This window comes from Pongo abelii, chromosome 23 (assembly GCF_028885655.2).
Source record: "Pongo abelii isolate AG06213 chromosome 23, NHGRI_mPonAbe1-v2.0_pri, whole genome shotgun sequence".
In the NCBI taxonomy this organism is placed as follows: Eukaryota; Metazoa; Chordata; class Mammalia; order Primates; family Hominidae; genus Pongo; species Pongo abelii.
This window is the reverse complement of record NC_085929.1, coordinates 34,700,831-34,720,095: the sequence shown is the minus strand read 5'-3', so window position 1 is coordinate 34,720,095 and position 19,265 is coordinate 34,700,831. Positions and strand designations below refer to the sequence as shown.

Here is a 19,265-nt window from a genome sequence, read left to right as displayed (position 1 = left end):
AAAAATGAACCTAAAACACTGTTTTGCACCTTATATAAGAATTAACTCAAACTGGACCACAAATCTAAATGTGAACAAGTAAAACTATAAGAATTTTAGAAGAAAATGTTTGTAACCAAGGGTTAGATAAAAAGTTCTTAAACATGGTAACAAGGAGGAATCTAAGCAAAAATGGAGAAGTAGATATCATAGCTCCAAGGGCCTGTCCCTCTGAAGCAATATAAAAAACTAAAGAAAAATTGTCAATACCAACTTTGTCAGAACTGTAGAACACAGTCACAGGTTTACACCAGTTAAAAAAAAAATAATCCAAATCCAGAAGAAAGCAACTTCAAAATGGCATAAAAGTCTTTGACATTTTAGCTTCACCTTGTCCCATCCTCCTCCCTGGCTTGTTGACAGTCTTAAACTTGACATTCTGCATTCCTATAGTGAGAACTAGGTCTCTGGTTCTCTAGGGAGCAGAGCAAACTTTATCTTCAAATAATTGTGTTTATCTGATCTAACCTGTCTGGGGACTACCTATATTATTAATGCAAGGTATCTGCCTTTGTTTCACCTACCTCAAAATTCCCTCAGGGAAGAAAAGCAGCAAATATTCCTCAAAAACACTGTAATGCAAACAAACAATCCCCAGCAACCTATACAGAAGACTACAGATAGTCCCCAGTACACAGCCAATCTGTACAAACTTGGAGAATTTTTTTTTCTTTTTTTTAGAGATAAGGTCTCACTCTGTTTCCCAGGCTGTAATGCAGTGGAACCATCATAGCTCACTATGGCTTTGAACTCTTGGGCTCAAGCAATTCTCCCACCTTAGCTTCCCAAGTAGCTAGGACTACAGGCACATGGCACTACATCTGACTAATATTTTAAATTTTCGTATAAAGAAATAGGGAGGGTGGCTGGTAAGATGGCTGAACAGGAGCAACTCTGGTCTGCAGCTCCCAGCGAGATCAATGCAGAAGGTGGGTGATTTCCCCATTGCTGGTGTGTGTTAGGTTTGTCAAAGATCAGATGGTGGTAGATGTGTGGTGTTATTTCTGAGGCCTCCGTTTTGTTCCATTGGTCTATATATCTGTTTTGGTACCAGTACCATGCTGTTTTGGTTACTGTAGCCTTGTAGTACAGTTTGAAGTCAGGAAGCGTGATGCCTCCAGCTTTGTTCTTCTTGCCAAGGATTGTCTTGGCTATGTGGGCTCTTTTTTGGTTCCATATGAAGTTTAAGGTAGTTTTTTCCAATTCTGTGAAGAAAGTCAGTGGTAGCTTGATGGAGATTAACATTGAATCTATAAATTACTTTGGATAATAAGGCCATTTTCACGATATTGATTCTTCCTATCCATGAGCATGGAATGTTTTTCATTTGTTTGTGTCCTCTCTTATTTCCATGAGCAGTGGTTTGTAGTTCTCCTTGAAGAGATCCGTCACATCCCTTGTAAGTTGTATTCCTAAGTATTTTATTCTCTTAGTAGCAGTTGTGAATGAGAGTTCACTCATGATTTGGCTCTCTGTTTGTCTGTTATTGGTTTATAGGAATGCTTGTGATTTTTGCACATTGATTTTGTATCCTGAGACTTTGCTGAAGTTGCTTATCACCTTACGGAGGTTTGGGGCTGAGATGTTGGGGTTTTCTAAATATACAATCATGTCATCTGCAAACAGGGACAATTTGACTTCCTCTCTTCCTATTTGAATACGCTTTATTGCTTTCTCTTGCCTGATTGCCCTGACGAGAATTCCAATACTATGTTGAATAGGAGTGGTGAGAGAGGGCATCCCTGTCTTGTGCCAGTTTTCGAAGGGAATGCTTCCAGTTCTTGCCCGAATGGTATGATATTGGCTGTGGGTTTGTCATAAACAGCTCTTATTATGCTGAGATACGTTCCATCGTACTTAGTTTATTGAGAGGTTTTAGCATGAAAGGCTGTTGAATTTTGTTGAAGGCCTTTCCTGCATCTGTTGAGATAATCATGTGGTTTTGTCATTGGTTCTGTTTATGTGATGGATTACGTTTATTGATTTGCGTATGTTGAACCAGCCTTGCATCCCAGGGATGAAGCTGACTTGATCGTGGTGGATAAGCTTTTTGATGTGCTGCTGGATTCGGTTTGCCAGTATTTTATTGAGGATTTTCGCATCGATGTTCATCAGGGATATTGGTCTGAAATTCTCTTTTTTTTGTTGTATCTCTGCCAGGCTTTGGTATCAGGATGATGCTGGCCTCATAAAATGAGTTAGGATTCCTTCTTTTTCTATTGATTGGAATAGTTTCAGAAGGAATGGTACCAGCTCCTCTTTGTACCTCTGGTAGAATTTGCCTGTGAATCTGTCCGGTCCTGGACTTTTTTTGTTTGGTAGGCTATTAGTTATTGCCTCAATTTCAGAGCCTGTTATTGGTCTATTCAGGGATTCAAATTCTTCCTGGTTTAGTCTTGGGAGAGTGTATGTGTTGAGGAATTTATCCATTTCTTTTAGATTTTCTAGTTTATTTGCGTAGAGGTGTTTATAGTATTCTCTGATGGTAGTTTGTATTTCTGTGGGATCGGTGGTGATATCCCCTTTGTCATTTTTTATCACGTCTATTTGATTCTTCTCTCTTTTCTTCTTTATTTGTCTGCTAGTGGTCTCTCTAGTTGATCTTTTAAAAAAACTAGCTCCTGGATTCATTGATTTTTTGAAGGGTTTTTTGTGTCTCTATTACCTTCAGTTCTGCTCTGATCTTAGTTATTTCTTCCCTTCTGCTAGCTTTTGAATTTGTTTGCTCTTGCTTCTCTAGTTCTATTAATTGTGATGTTAGGGTATCGATTTTAGATCTCTCCTCCTTTCTCTTGTGGGCATTTAGTGCTATAAATTTCCCTCTACACACTGCTTTAAATGTTTCCTAGAGATTCTGGTACATTGTGCCTTTGTTCTCATTGGTTTCAAAGAACATCTTTATTTCTGCCTTCATTTCATTATGTACCCAGTAGTCATTCAGGAGCAGGTTGTTCAGTTTCCATGTAGTTGTGTGGTTTTGAGTGAGATTCTTAGTCTTGAGTTCTAATTTGATTGCACTGTGGTCTGAGAGACAGTTTGTTGTGATTTCTGTTGTTTTATATTTGCTGAGGAGTGTTTTACTTCCAATTATGTGGTCAATTTTAAAATAAGTGCGATGTGTTGCTGAGAAGAACGTATATTCTGTTGATTTGGGGTGGAGAGTTCTGTAGATGTCTATTAGGTTCGCTTGGTCCAGAGCTGAGTTCAAGTCCTGGATATCCTTGTTAATTTTCTGTCTCGTTGATCTAATATTGACAGTGGGGTGTTAAAGTCTCCCATTATTATTGTGTGGGAGTCTAAGTCTCTTTGTAGGTCTCTAAGGACTTGCTTTATGAATCTGGGTGCTCCTATATTGGTTGCATATATATTTAGGATAGTTAGCTCTTCTTGTTGAATTAATCCCTTTACCATTATATAGTGGCCTTCTTTGTCTCATTTGATCTTTGTTGGTTTAAAGCCTGTTTCATCAGAGACCAGGATTGCAACCTTTGCTTTTTTTTTTTTTTTTGCTTTCTATTTGCTTGGTAGATCTTCCTCCATCCCTTTCTTTTGAGCCTGTGTATATCTTTGCACGTGAGATGGGTCTCCTGAATACAGCACACTGATGGGTCTTAACTCTTTATCCAATGTGCCAGTCTGTGTCTTTTAATTGGGGGGCATTTAGCAATTGTACTTATGGAGATAGAGTAGAATGATGGTTACCAGAGTCTGGGAAAGGGTAGTGTGTGTGTGGGGGCGAGTAAGGTGGGATAGTTAATGAGTAAAAAAATATAGTTAGATAGAATGAGTAAGATCTAGTATTTGGTAGCACAACAGGATAACCATAGTCTACAATAATTTATTGTACATTTAAAAATAACTAAAAGAGTATAATTGGATTGTTTGCAACACAGAAAGGATAAATGCTTGTGGTGATGGATACTCCATTTACTCTGATGTGATTATTATGCGTCGTATGCTTGTATTAAACTATCTTATGTATCCCATAAATATATATACCTACTGTGTACCTGTAAAAATTAAAAATACAAAGTTTTCAAAAATCAGTTTTTCTTTTAAATCCAAGGTTTACATATTCTCTAATTTTATCCTTTTCCATCACAATTGAACAAAGTTGTTTTGTATACATACAGTGATATTAAAGATTTTTAGTTTTGGCCTCTTATAATCATTTTTGCTTTTGACCCAGTTATGTTAAATTATTAATCAGTGGTGCTGCTTTTTAAAAACTAGCATCAGCATTTCTATTTTCCCCATTTCTAATCATCTTTAAAATAAAGGGAAAATTTAGTAAAAAAGTCATGTGATTTACAAGTATACTTGAACATTGAACAAAGATAGTGATTATATGGAAAGCATATATTCACTAGAAGATGTAAAACCATGTTATAATTAGAAATAATTATTCTTCAGGAGATTTTAAAAGTTCAAATTCCAAATTTGAAATATGGACTAAGAATATTAAAGTAGGCCGGGCGCGGTGGCTCATGCCTGTAATCCAGCACTTTGGGAAGCCAAGGTGGGTAGATCATTTGAGGTCAGGAGTTTGATACCAGCCTGGCCAACATGGTGAAACCCTGCCTCCACTAAAAATACAAAAATTAGCCGGGAGTGGTGGTGTGCACCTGAACTTCCAGCTACTTGGGAGGCTGAGGCAGGAGAATCACTTGAACTGGGGAGGTGGAGGTTGCAGTGAGCTGAGACTGTGCCACTTCACTCCAGCGTGGGTGACAGCAAGACTGTCTCAAAAAAAAAAAAAAAAAAAGAATATTAAAGTATAACATTTGAAAATATAGATAAAATCAAAGGCAGATTATTTGCAAATACTTGAAATAAGTACTAGGTTATGCATTGTACATATGAGTATATACTATTCTATGTATCATTAAATATTACATATATTTATTACATATGTTGTTATACACAAGTACCTGTGAACATAGTAGTTTACCTCGTTACTCATTTAGGCCAAGGGAGAGTAGGATATTAGGTTATTGTTTGGTTCAGTGACATTTTGGAATTCTGAACCAGGAATGATGTGTTGAAAGTAAAGACTAAAGGTCTTTCCTTGCTTCCGGAGGTACTTGCTGAGTGAATCATTTACTGTTTCACTTATTTAGCCTTTCAGTGTTTTTATTTCAACCCTCTGGGGTGAGAGAAATGCCATTTAGTAAAAAGCAAATGCTAATAATACTAACAATTTTAACAATAGGGCATAAATACTTTGGTCATTAATTACATTTTTGTTACCTCTGAAATTTTACAGCATTAATTACTTTTAGTTATCATTTACTGCAGCCAGCAGTCAAGACACTTAGAGCTTTTTATATTTTTTCCCTCTTGACTGTGAGCACCTTGAGGGTGCTCTTGTCTTGTTTTCTTTGTGTGTGTGTGTGTGTGTGTGTGTGTGTTATGTGTCACAGTGCCTGGCACTGTTGATTTTTAGGGAATGTTAATTGAGAGAAAGAAGTAATGGAAACTTATTCTTGTAATCCAGTTGTCTTTATATGATTTGTGAAGTCATTTAGTAATATGCATGGAATAATCACTGTGGTGTATTTGTGGTGACCAACAAGAAAATAAATGAATGGAACACTTGAAAATCTAGGCATCCCACTTTTTAGTCCAGTGTATTAACTAGCTCCCTATACATTTCTCTTCTTCTTGGCTAACGCTTCAGCCTAAAATCATTGTACTTAGGGTATAGGTGTTCTCAACAGTTAGTCCATGTTGCCCTTTCTTCTCCATCTGCTCCCAAACCAATGACCAGCATGTGGTGTATGTTTGGTGAGTTCATGAAGTAAGTGTGTATATGATCTGATGTTGACTGGGCACCAAGTATTCAACATTGCCCTAGAGACCCCCATCTTTGGCATGCTGCACATATACTGCCTCTGTATATATAAGTTTGTACTTCTCTCAGATGAAGTGGCTTTCTGTGAGACCTGTGATAATAAGATAAACATTAGTAGCTGGAACCCATAGAAGGAGAAGCAGATAGGCTATTGGCAGGTCACATCAGTTTTCCTGAAGCTTGGATAAACAGCTGTGAATCTCAACATATCCTGACCTTTGCTTTGGAGAAGGCTGGCAAGCCTATGGGTGGCTGTTATCTAGCTCAGAACTTGGTAATACCAATTTATTTTAGTCAGGTGGCTTAGATTTTGTCTGGGAGCCTTACAGCAATGAGAATTCTCAATTATATAGTTTCTTGACTGCTCTTAGTCTTTTATGGAACAAGAGAAAGAATGAATGAGACAGTGATAGAAATTGAATAATATTATATTGAATGCTAAAATATTTAAAATATTTATTGGACTCTCTTGTATTCTGTTAGTCTATAATTATGTGTTCTTATTAAGATTCTTTTCCCATTAGCTAATAACAAAAATAGCTAATTTCATTGGGTGCTTAACTCTTTGCCAAGTACTGTACTGGATTCTCTTTATTCTATTTCAATAACTCACAATCTAGGTTTTATCATCAGCTTGAACTCCATAGTGGCATATCTCTCACAAAAGTATAAAGAACTCATTTTTTATTCAACAGCCATTTGTACACGCAATGAATATTGCATGGATAAATGTTGGGAGAGCCCCACTCTATGAGTTTGGAACAGGGAGTTGTCAGAGCTATACTCATTATGCTATCTTTACAGGGATACAACCCTAAGCTTTTAACAGGTAAAATCTTACAAAGTTGGATTAGGGATTCTGGAAGGGCATAAGGGAAGACCAAAGATGACCTCTGAACCTTCTCTCCTTTACCACTTTTTAAAATCTTTTCTTGAAGGAAGGAAACCAAGATTGTGGGAGGCATGGTCCAGTCTTACCTTTTCTTATCTAATTTATAAGCGTTCTAAGAAAACAAAACATGCACCTTCTCCTTGAGCTCCTGTGTGAATATGAGACCAAAGCTTGCATTTAACACTGAACTTTACCTACCTCCCTAGCAGTAGGTAAATCATACTTTTCAGTGCTTTTATTTGGCAGACAGGAAAATTAGTTGCCCTCTCAAGTAAGTAATGTTTTGCTTCAAATATGTAAGAAGTTATCAGAATTCATTGATACTAACTTAAGATTTTTTTCTTATAATATGTGAAATCAGTAACTAAGACATTTTTTGTGTCTCTTAATAAGTTTACAGTTATTTGGCATATTTGTATATAAAAACATAAATATGTATATTTTTAGTTTAGTTTTAATATAGCATTTCTGTACTTATGTAAACTATAGTTATTTTTAGTTGGAATATACTGTTGCCTCTTGCAATATAGAAACTACCTAAAAAGTGAAATGAAAAAGGTAATGAAAAATGTTTGTAAACACATTAAAGATTAAAACAGTGGCTGAGTCCAGTGAAGGGAAGTGATCCTATGAATTAGTAATGAAAGTGCTTTTACAGGTTATTATCTTACTGGGGTCTGAGTTTTAACAGCTGCTGGTACTTTAATAGAAGCCTGAGTAGTCTGTAATAATTTGAGTATTCATTCTGTTTATGGATTGTTTTTTAATAGAAACACTGAATGGTGTTGCCTCTCTTAAATTACCTCAAATAGTCATTATAAAAATAAGATAAGTAAATATATCTTGTAAACACGAAAGGTGCTTTCTCACTCTCTGTGTATATGCATTTGTAATATAAAATTTTTAAATTATGTATTTTTTATTGAGTGGTAGTTTTAAGAGTTTGAAACTTCATTTAGATCCCATGAATACAATTTGTGACAATTTCTAAGTATATTGGGTTGAAAAAAAATAAGTTTGTGTTATAAATAGAATTGTAAGAATATTTCAGTTGAATAAGAGACCAAGTATTTTAGAAGAAGATGTTGTCATATAAGCAATGAATATGTTAATTATATGTTATTTGTATGTATTATTTAATTAGGTACACACCTAATTTGCTGGTTGTATACAAGTAACACTTTGTCACCTGCTTGGTTTTACTCTGTGTAGTTGAAAACAAACTGCAGCCTGGGTGCAGTGGCTTATGCCTGTAATCTCAGCACTTTGGGAGGCTGAGGTGGGAGGATCGCTTGAGCCCAGGAGTTCAAGGCTGCAGTGAGCTAGGATTGCGCCACTGCACTCAAGCCTGGTTGAAAGAGTGAGACCCTCTGTCTATTAAAAGAATGAAAAAGAGAAAAGAAAACAAATGGCAGTTTCTTAAAACTATTCTAAAATTCTAAAATTTAAGTATTTAAATATCTTACTAATTCTCTGGTCTTTTCTGCAGTTAGTTAGAAGGAGGAATGTTTTCCTGTAATCACAATTGATAATACTAGTTTTTAAAATAATTCACTTAAAGAATACAAAGAATTCTTTTGGTTTCTAAGCAAAGCACACATATAGGTAATTGCTTTTAAATATTATGTGTGAAACAACACATTAAAAGTAAGTAGCCATGTTGTGTTACTCATTATTAAAATTATCTTAACAGTAATCACACACTCATTTGTTCCTTTGTAATTATTTAAGAGGGGGAAATAGAAAATAAGTAGAATTCATCTCATTTATTTTTGCACTGTACTAGATACTTAGGTGAGATATAAAGAAATCTTCAAGTCCCTTTCCTGAGGAGCTTATGGCATTAAAGGTGGGATAAGAAATATTTTAAAAATACTTCAAAAACAATAAATGTAACGTGTGAATAAATACCAAAGAATGTGATAAAATTCATGTGTCTTAGAAGTGAAAAGATGAAAATTTTAAATAGAAGTTGCCTGATAAAAGTATGCTTATGATGTTAGAAGTTAGTTCATTTCATTACGAACTGTTCACTAGGTTGTTAAATCAAGTACATCTCAATCTTAGTTCTTCTGACCTGTTGTTCTAGTAAAGAATCACCATCAGCCTTGTTGGAGCACAGGCAAAACATGCATTATATCTTTTATTTCTAGGCGTACTTCCGACAGGGTGTTGCCCTCCAGTACCTTGGACGTCATGCCGATGCCCTGGCAGCCTTTGCATCTGGACTGGCTCAAGACCCCAAGAGTCTCCAGCTTCTGGTGGGGATGGTGGAAGCCGCCATGAAATCTCCCATGAGAGGTAAATATGATAAAAGTACTTGGTATAACATTAATTTAAAGAAGATCATTTCTAGCCTTCCAAGACTTTAGGCTCAGGCACAGAGAATTGATAGGTTATCAAATTTGCTAAGATTTGATATTTTAGACCAAGGAAGATCAAGAATCACTGTCAACAAGTGATGTTAATGAGGCAGAATAGTATGGTAGAAGGGCCACTCACCTAGAAGTTTGTGGACCTATATTACATTCTTAAATTTTTCATTAACTAACTGTATGACAGTGGGTAAATGGATCAACTTCTCTGGCTTTCGGGATTATTTAAAAACCCTTATAGTTTTTCTGTAGTCTGAAATTCTGTAATTCTAAACCACAACACTTTTAGTAGGAAATTGATTCTCAGATGGACCAACATATGCCTTCTAGAAATACTCAAATAAGAGAAGACATTTGACATTCTTATATTTCATAAAAGAAATACATATCTAATTGTAGGCTGTGTCTCAAATTTTTCAGAGGAGCATTAAAAGATTATGTTGAATTAAAAGAAGAAAGAAACAAGACAGATACCAGTTTACATATTTTCTCCCTGTTCTTACTTCTACTTTACACTGGTTGGTATTCTGGAACAAGCAAAAGAATGGATTGAAAATGGTACTGTAGGTTGGAGGAGTTCTGAGGCCCAAAACAGATTGGCTTCATTTTGAGGAATGTTGATTTTTGAGGAATGAATTCTTGGGAAGATTTGACTAAAAGTATGTATAGCAATTGCTATCTTTGGGGAGTGATGGAGACACCGAAGCAGATTTATGGTAGACAGTAGACAGCTAATAATGATTCATTTTAATCAGGGTATGTCAAGCAGAACTCTGTTTTTCAGTCTGAAGTGGTATGTTTTTGAATTTTTCATATGGAAAAATGAACCTAAAATTTTTGATGGCAGCATCATTCAACATTTTATCTAGTTTTGAAAATGTTCGCAGCCTTAGATATTTTTAATATACTAGTTAGTATTATACTTGGCTCAAAGTATGTGCCAAATAAAAGTTTGCTAAACTAAACGGTACTCATTTGGTCTCTGGGTAATTCATAGCTATAAAAAATATTTTCCTGAAATTCAGGGATTTCATATTTTAGGAAGAAAGTGTTAAGAAAACCTCTCTCTTCAGGCGATTTTATAAACTCTACAAAGCTGAGGTTTTGCCACAGGCTGAAACCTCCTGGGGACCTGCTGTTAATAAGCTCTGACTGGCCAGGCATGTTGGCTTATGCCTGTAATCCCAGCACTTTGGGAGGCCGAGGTGGGCAGATCACGAGGTCAGGATTTTGAGACCAACCTGACCAACACGGTGAAACCCTGTCTCTACTAAAAATACAAAAAATTAGCTGGGTGTGGTAGTGCGCGCCTGTAATCCCAGCTACTCAGGAGGCTGGGGCAGGAGAATCGCTTGAACCTGGGAGGTGGAGGTCACAGTGAGCCGAGATTGCACCACTGCACTCCAGCCTGGCTGACAGAGTGAGTCTCCATCTCAAAATAAATAAATAAATAAATAAATAATAAACAAACTCTGACTTAGAGCAGATGCATTTTGGAGCTCCAGGGCTTAGGGAGCAGGGGCAGAATGGACAATAAGAAAAAAATCATCCTATCTATCCTTTCCATTTTCTAGTTTTTTCTTGTTCTCTCCCTACACCCCTCCACAAGGAATTTACATGGAACATTTTTTATTTAGTTCATGAAGATACTACCTCTTTATTCTGAGGTGCTTCTGCTGCTGCCTTAGAATATTGGAGTGAATGTACTGAGATCAGTAGAATCATACTTACCATTTTGCCTTTGAAGCGATCTATTTAGATAAATGTAGGGAAATCTTCCCTGCGCTGCTGGAAATAGCTCAGAGCTGCTGTCACCCTTAGGGTTTTCTCTACCAGGTTCTTTCCCATCTTATGTAAGTGACCTAAGGCTGAACCTGGAGAAAGCACCTTCTTACTGGTGCCTGGAGTGCTTCAATATCTTCTTCTCTTCCCTTAAGGCAATTTAATTTATCTGATTTATTTTTAGCATTGTCTTTACCACTGTATCTATTCCAGGTGGGCTTTTCTTACCAACAATTTATGGAGTATGTTACATTGCACAGTATTGTTCTGTGCATCATCCCACATCTTAATGACCTCTCTTTTTGTCATATGGTTGTAATTGACAAAATTTCTCATCATTTGCTGCCCACTTTTTTTTTTTTTGAGACGGAGTCTCGCTCTGTCGCCCAGGCTGGAGTGCAGTGGCGCCATCTCAGCTCACTGCAAGCTCCGCCTCCCGGGTTGACGCCATTCTCCTGCCTTAGCCTCCTGAGTAGCTGAGACTACAGGTGCCCGCCACCACGTCCGGCTAATTTTTTCTATTTTTAGTAGAGACGGGGTTTCATCGTGTTAGCCAGGATGGTCTCAATCTCCTGACCTCGTGATCCTCCCGCCTTGGCCTCCCAAAGTGCTGGGATTACAGGCGTGAGCCACCGCGCCCGGCTGCTGCCCACTTTTTTAGCCGTTGTTTATTTTAGCCTCGTGCAGCTTCCTAAGTTTTGCCATTGTTGCAGAGCTGTGCAGTTTGGGTCACTTTACATATACGTCTGATCTGTTATGTCAGTTGTTTTTGTTTTTTTGTTTTTTTTTTTTGTATTTTAAAGGCTAGTCAAGTGAAGCAGTGAGAATGGAGAAGGATAAATCTGTAACTGGTTGTGATCAGTTAGTTGTAACTACTATTGCACTCAGACCAGCCTGTTTTGTAATCCTTGAATGCAGCAGAGAAAACTGGTCCTGGTGCTTCTACAAGCAGACAAAACTCTCATGACCTGCACAGTGTTCCTGTGGTTTGGTCTTTGTGGAAGTTTTAAGATTTTATTTCTTTTAAGGCAGGGCCAATCTATATTAATATACCCTTTCTCCCATATAAATACATTTTTCCACACTGATGCTCATTTGATTTTTTATTATTGTTACCTGTATTTCTAACTGATTAAATCTGTTTTACTTTATTTTTTTAGTTTCACTCATGCACACAAATCAGATATCAGCTAAACCTTTTCTCCTGTGGGTATACTTACATTATTTTATATGATGTATTTCTCTTAAATCATTAATGAAAATATAAAATAAATATAAATTGATACTTTCTTATATGTGATTTCTCAAGTAATCCTTTTACCATATTCTATTTCTTTTTTAAGATAATCTTTCAGCAATTTCAGTTTATTGTATCTTACAAACATTTAAGCAAATTTGGGTGTTGTAGCGTACTATTACTGCCAACCATGGATTTATTAATGTAATTACCAAGTGAGATTGAGTTTACCTTTATTTGTTCCTCTAAAGATGCTAGGGCTGCTTCTTGCTGAGGACCTCTTGTGTATATTGTGTCTCTTCCTGTTAATTTGGCAATCTAAAAACTATTACATTTATGGTCTATCACCTGTTGTGGTGTTTCCACCAGCTCCTGGGGACCCAGGGAAGCTGATTTTATGAAGTGCTGATGGAAAATGCCTGTTAAATGTATAAGCTTTTCTTGCAGGGTCAAGTTGGGGCTCACCTTTTATTTGCCTAATTGTCTACCCTAAGTGGGCTCATTCCCTCTGATTCTCTTTTAGGTGGGAGTCACTTTTCACAGGAGGCTTCCTTCTGAAATGTTATGTTAAAAGCATAGGCTCGGGCACCTGTAATCCTAGCTACTTGGGAGGCTGAGGCAGGAGAATTGCTTGGACCCGGGAGGCGGAGGTTGCAGCGAGCTGAGATCGTCTCCCTGCACACCAGCCCGGGTGACAGACAGAGTGAGACTCCGTCTTAAAAAAACAAAAAACAAAAACATAGGCTTCTTCCCCCAAAAGACTGGACTCTAATTCCAGCACTGCCATTTGCTAGTCCATTGGCTGAGCAAGGTTGCTTCCTTTCTCTATACTTCAGTCTGTATCCATAGAGAGAAATTATAATATCCATCTCCTAATGTTGTTTTGAAGGTCAAGAACTAGCGTCTAAAGGCAGGCCTCTGTAGGATGCTTTTTCCTCTGCAGTGTGTTGCCATTCTTCTCACCGAGGAGTGGAAGCAGCAGCAGTACAAATTGCTCTTATGTTTAGGGCAGGCATAGTGGTGTGGATGTGGAAGGAACACTACGTAGTACCTAAGGTCCTCTTTATGAGCACTCACTGGAGAAGTTTCTCTCAAGCCTTAGTAGAAAAGACCTTGCTTCTCTTTCCTTCTTATCTCCAGATATTCTCAACTAAAACTACCTGCAGTTCCTAGAAAACACTATGGTTTCTCCGTCTCTGATTTCTATTCAGGTACCACTTCCTTTGGGAAGCCTTCCCAGACCTACCCTGATAGAGTTAATAACAACTTTCTCTTTTGGGGTCCCATAGCACATTTTACCACTTCTAAGAACTCTGGATTAAAAGTTATATTATTATTATTATTTTGAGACAGGATCTCACTCTGCCACCTAGGCTGGAGTACAGTGGCATGGTCATGGCTCACTGCAGCCTCGACTTTCACGGGCTCAGGTGATCCTCCCACCTCAGCCTCCTGAGTAGCTGGGACTGTAGGTCTGTGTCACTACGCCCAGCTAATTTTTGTATTTTTTATAAACATGAGGTTTCACCATGTTGCCCAGGCTGGTCTTGAACTCCTGGGCCATTGGCCTTGGCTCCCAAAGTGCTGGGATTACAGGTGTGAGCCACCATGCCTGGTCTCATTATTTTATGTATTACAAAGAAAGAAAAAAACTACCGACTATTATGATGACACATATTTTTATTTTATGTTTTCCGAAAGAGCTCTTTTAGGCCCCTTTAGATATAAAAGTGACACACCATTTCATAGCACTGTTGAGTTCAGAGGTATTAAATCCCAAATTCAGAGATTGTTAATATGTGAATAAATGTGCATCTCTGAACTGATGAAATACAGTATATCTCTTAGTTGAGTGTGATTTTGCTTATTATTAGCCTGTGCTACATTCCTACAAGCTCTTCAAGTGTTAGGAAATATGATTTTGTTCATGTTAAATTTTTAAAGCCTTTACATTTCAAAAACACTTAATGGTTGATGAATTGATGTTGCAAAGGGCTTTATGTTCTTATGGAGTTGGTTTGACATTGCCTATTTCATGTATTATCCATAGGCTCTACAAAGAAAAGCATCTTAATAGCTATAGGCTGCCAAAACTGTGTTTCACCTAGCCTGATAAAATCACAAAATTAGTTCCTTTGCTAATAGCCCAAGTTTACTCTAAAATCGGAGTTAGAATAATAGAGTTGGAAATAATTGTAGTGATCACCTAAACATTTAGAAAACTTATCTTACCGCTTGTATATCTAGAGCTTTTGATTGTGGTTGTGGACCAATGAGACATAATTACAACCCAAGCAGAGAAATTTGATAGTAAAAAATTTTTAAATTTATATACAGTGAAATGGACTTTTGTGTGTGTATATCTGTACACATTGACATACATATATACATGAATAGATTTGTGTAACAATCACCAGTTTCAACCTACACATTTGACCAAGTGAGAGACTGAGGCTATGTGACTTTTAAATACAGGTGTCTGTATGTATTTAGCTCAGTGTTTTCCCCATTATTTCACATCAACTTCCTTCCCTACAAGTATTCTTTGGTCAGTTCAAGCTGGCCTATTCAGCAATCCCTGTCATTTCATGTATCTATCTTCTCTGGCACTTCTGTTAGGACAAATCTTCTGCATAAAATGCCTTCTACTCTCAGAAAATAGCAAAGACTTGTCTAAGCCCTACTCTTTTTTCAAGAGATCAATTCGTGCTTCCATGAAGCTTTCCAGTTGCCCCTGATAATCCCTCCCTTTTCCAAACTCTTATAGCATGTTTTGTATATTGTCCTTGCATTGATCTTTGCATTATAATTTATCTTTTGAAGTGTATTTCCTATATACCGAGAAGGGAAATTTTATCTTTTACTTCTCTTTCATCAGTTTCATTTTCCTCTAGTGAAAATGTGTACAATTAAAGATTTCTTTCTCTTTTGGGAATCTTCCAGATATTTCTTTCTGTGGCAATGTTCACTCTTCTTTCTACCATTGTTGTAGAATTTTAGAGGCTCAATTAGATGATTATTTCTCTAACTTAGCTGTGGTTGCTATGGGAAAAGATATCACCAAGTAAAGCATAGTGTCTTTGCTAGCTATCTGTCAATTTGGGCTGTCAGTTTAGGGCATTCTCCATCATACACTTCTGCTTCTGCCGTCTATAATAAAAGCTGAAAGCATCAGATCCTAATTTTCCCATTCTCCCTAGCAGCTGGGACCCCATCCTTGAATCAGAAGCTAAAGGTTCAAAGAAGAAAGGATAGCACAGAATTTGTTCTGGTGGTGGAGGTGGCAATGGTGACACTCATTTTCCAAGGGTGGCATTCAGTGAGGTGGTGTGGGAAGGAGCATGGTAAACTGTGGTGTCCTGTGTTTGGTTGCAATGGTTATGTTGCCTTCACCAGGCAGATTTTGTGGTATGATTTTGACTGAGGGTTTGGAGGCCTGGTTTTCCACCTTTCCCAGTAGTCAGTCAGTGTGTTTCTTTTTTTTTTTTTTTTTTTTTTGACCAGCTATTTTTATTTTTATTTTTATTTATTTATTTATTTATTTATTTTTTAAGATTTTTAAAATTTATTATTATTATTATTATTATACTTTAGGTTTTATGGTACATGTGCGCAATGTGCAGGTAAGTTACATATGTATACATGTGCCATGCTGGTACACTGCACCCACTAACTCGTCATCTAGCATTAGGTATATCTCCCAATGCTATTCCTCCCCCCTCCCCCCACCCCACAACAGTCCCCGAAGTGTGATGTTCCCCTTCCTGTGTCCATGTGTTCTCATTGTTCAATTCCCACCTATGAGTGAGAATATGCGGTGTTTGGTTTTTTGTTCTTGCGATAGTTTACTGAGAATGATGATTTCCAGTTTCATCCATGTCCCTACAAAGGACATGAACTCATCATTTTTTATGGCTACATAGTATTCCATGGTGTATATGTGCCACATTTTCTTAATCCAGTCTATCATTGTTGGACATTTGGGTTGGTTCCAAGTCTTTGCTATCGTGAATAATGCGGTAATAAACATACGTGTGCATGTGTCTTTATAGCAGCATGATTTATAGTCCTTTGGGTATATACCCAGTAATGGGATGGCTGGGTCAAATGGAATTTCTAGTTCTAGATCCCTGAGGAATCGCCACACTGACTTCCACAAGGGTTGAACTAGTTTACAGTCCCACCAACAGTGTAAAAGTGTTCCTATTTCTCCACATCCTCTCCAGCACCAGTGTGTTTCTTTTCTGCTTACAAGCAGCCAAGATTGGTGATGTTGCTAGCAACTAAGAATCTTGCCTGGTGTGATGTCATAGAACCTGGGCTTAGAGCCCTGCAGTGTGTTCTTATCTTGGTTATGTCCCAAGCTTTCCAACTTCGGGTAAGTCACTTAAATACTCAGATTCTTCATTTCTAAGAGAGCATATTTTAAAAGTCTTTTCAACTCTAAAATTCTGTTATTTTTGTTTCTGCTAATTGGCCAGTGGGATGCTGATGTAATCAACATTGACTGCCAAACTCATCAGCAGACACCACCAAAATTCTGCTCACAGTATTTCATTATGGTATTGTGCTTTTGTATTCTAGCAATTCCTGGGTTCTTGTGCCTGTACTTAACCCCATTGGTTAGCTAGTGTTTACCAGCACTCTGCACGGCTTGAATCATGACAGATGTAAAAATGTTCTTTGTTCTCTGTTAGTGATCTGATTGAAGGAAAAAAATGCTTTAGGCACCCGCAGGTTTCCAGGTTTCCAGGTTTCAAGATTTCTGTGGCATTGTTGATTCAGACAAGAGCTTTTTAGTGGGGACTTTAGATTCAAAGTCATAAATTGTAAAAATTACATTTTAATGCAGTGCTGTTGGCTAGGAGACTCAAGATTTAAAGAGACCGCCCCTTTTATAGTTTTTTTTTTTTTTTTTACATGTGCATAGTGGAAAAACTAATGTGAAATAGTTTTTCAGGAAAGCTAATAATAAATGCTTTTTAAATGCCATCTCGTTGTAGGGCTATCATTAATACCTCTGCAGTTGTCTTTAAAGAAGAAAAGAGTTGGGAGAAGGAGCTTGGAGCTTATCTACATTCAAACTTAGCTTCAAATGGGAAAAAAATCTCCTGTGGCTTACTGACCCCATCTATGTTCTTTTAATACCATATGAAAATAAAATGAGACCAACATTAATTTTATCTTCCATCTTAATAAACAAATTCAGATGATTTCTTTATGGTTTCATTTATGACCACAACAAAAATGCATAATATTCTTCTAGTCGGGGGCTACTGGTCTCAGAAGCAGCAGTGGATACTGGGTTACCAGTGAGAATGACAAGGGTTTTGTTGGGAGAGCTTTTATTACATCTTCTAGGAAGAAATATGGACAGGGTTTATTAATCTGTCATTCAGATTCAAGTTTATCAGCCTGGGCGTGGTAACTCACACCAGTAATCTCAGCACTTTGGGAGGTCGAGGTAGGAGGATCGCTTGAGCCGAGGAGTTTGACACCAGCCTGACAATGTAATGAGACCTCATCTCTACAAAAATTTTTTGAAAATTAGCCACAGACGATGGTGTGTGCCTGTGGTCCTAGCTACTTGGGAGGCTGAGGTGGAAGGATTTACTTGAGTCTAGAAGGTTGAGCCTGCAGTGAGCCACGATTATGCCACTGCACTCCAGCCTGGGTGACGGAGCAAGACCTGTCACAAACAAACCTCTTATCAAATGCCAGACATGTTAGGGACTTTCACCTGTATTCATGATGAGTTTTCTGAGTATCCACATTGTGCCACTTGCTATGGAGTTACGGTAGTCCTATAGCAGTCTTTAGATTTAGCTGGAAAAATATTTAAAAAATTAATATGTGTAGAACAATTCTAAAATAGTTAATGACCAAACTGTGCAATACTATTAAAATGCAGCACAAGTTTGGATACACAGATTAATGTATGCCAGAGGAGGGCCTGGGGATATTCCCAGTACAAGTAGGACTTGAGGGATGTGCCTGTAATATTTTGAGAGGGGAACAGGACAGAAGAGAGGGAACTATTCAGGGAAAGTGGCACATGATGATCACAATGGCCAAAAGAAAGGATAAGACATATACATGCAAAAGTGAGGAGAAGGAAATTACTGGACTGGGGTTTGTGATACTAGTCAAAGAGATAAGTGGACAGTTAGGGTGGTGCTAGAATAAAGGTTGAAGAGTTTATACTTGAAATAAGCCACAAAAGATACGATAAACGTTTGCTTCTAGAGCATATTAGAAAAGATTGTTTTTGTATCATCCTACATTCTCCTATTATGTTGCTGTTATTGTTGTTTATTTTCAGACTCCCTCGAGCCCACTTATCAGCAGCTTCAGAAAATGAAACTGGACAAGAGTCCCTTTGTGGTCGTGTCTGTGGTTGGGCAGGAACTCCTGACAGCTGGCCATCATGGGGCCTCTGTGGTTGTCTTAGAAGCCGCACTGAAGATTGGCACCTGCAGCCTCAAACTGAGAGGTTCTGTTTTCTCTGCCCTGAGCAGTGCTTATTGGTCTCTTGGAAATACAGAGAAGAGCACCGGATATATGCAGCAGGACTTGGATGTAGCCAAGACCTTAGGTAGAGTGATGCTTCTCTATTTCAGTGCAGAAAGGGAACAAAGAAAGCTGAGTAACATGACATGAATGAGAATAATGTGCAATGAAAAGTGGTGGCCTGGTTGCTCACACTTGTAATCCCAGTGCTTTGGGAGGATTGCTTAAGGCCAGGAATTTGAGACCACCATGGGCAACATAGTGAGACCCTGTTTCTAAAAAAAAAAAAAAAAAAAAAAAAAAAGCTGGGTGTGGTGTACCTGTGTCTTAGCTACTCTGGAGGCCGAGGTGGGAGGATTGCTTGAGCCCAGGCATTCAAGGTTACACTTAGCTATGATGATGCTACTGCACTCCAACCTGGGCAACAGAGCAAAACCCTGTCTCTTAAACAAAAAATAAAACAAAGAAAAAAAAAGTGAGTGCCTCTAGAACATTCTCTGTTTTAGACTATTCAGGTCTTTACAGTTTTCTCATATAACAAGGTGCCAGCACTCCCAAAAGGCCGAGAGATGTGGA

The 19,265-nt window shown here is 37.7% G+C and overlaps 1 protein-coding gene and 1 long non-coding RNA gene across 7 annotated transcripts in view; both read left to right on the top strand.

The window, feature by feature from the left end:
* The window catches only part of TTC28 (tetratricopeptide repeat domain 28), a 741,686-nt gene that overhangs the window by 382,690 nt on the left and 339,731 nt on the right, over window positions 1–19,265 (top strand). For all 6 annotated transcript variants that reach the window (XM_054543701.2, XM_063723011.1, XM_024239653.3 and 3 more), the window contains 2 exons: window positions 8,939–9,086; window positions 18,502–18,774. In XM_054543701.2, coding sequence (XP_054399676.2) covers window positions 8,939–9,086; window positions 18,502–18,774 — 421 coding nt within the window. The remainder of the gene's footprint in view (window positions 1–8,938; window positions 9,087–18,501; window positions 18,775–19,265) is intronic.
* LOC129052724 (uncharacterized) lies at window positions 15,871–18,489 on the top strand. Its single transcript, XR_008517867.2, has 3 exons — window positions 15,871–16,557; window positions 16,661–16,741; window positions 17,183–18,489. It is a non-coding gene; the product is annotated as an uncharacterized LOC129052724 (long non-coding RNA).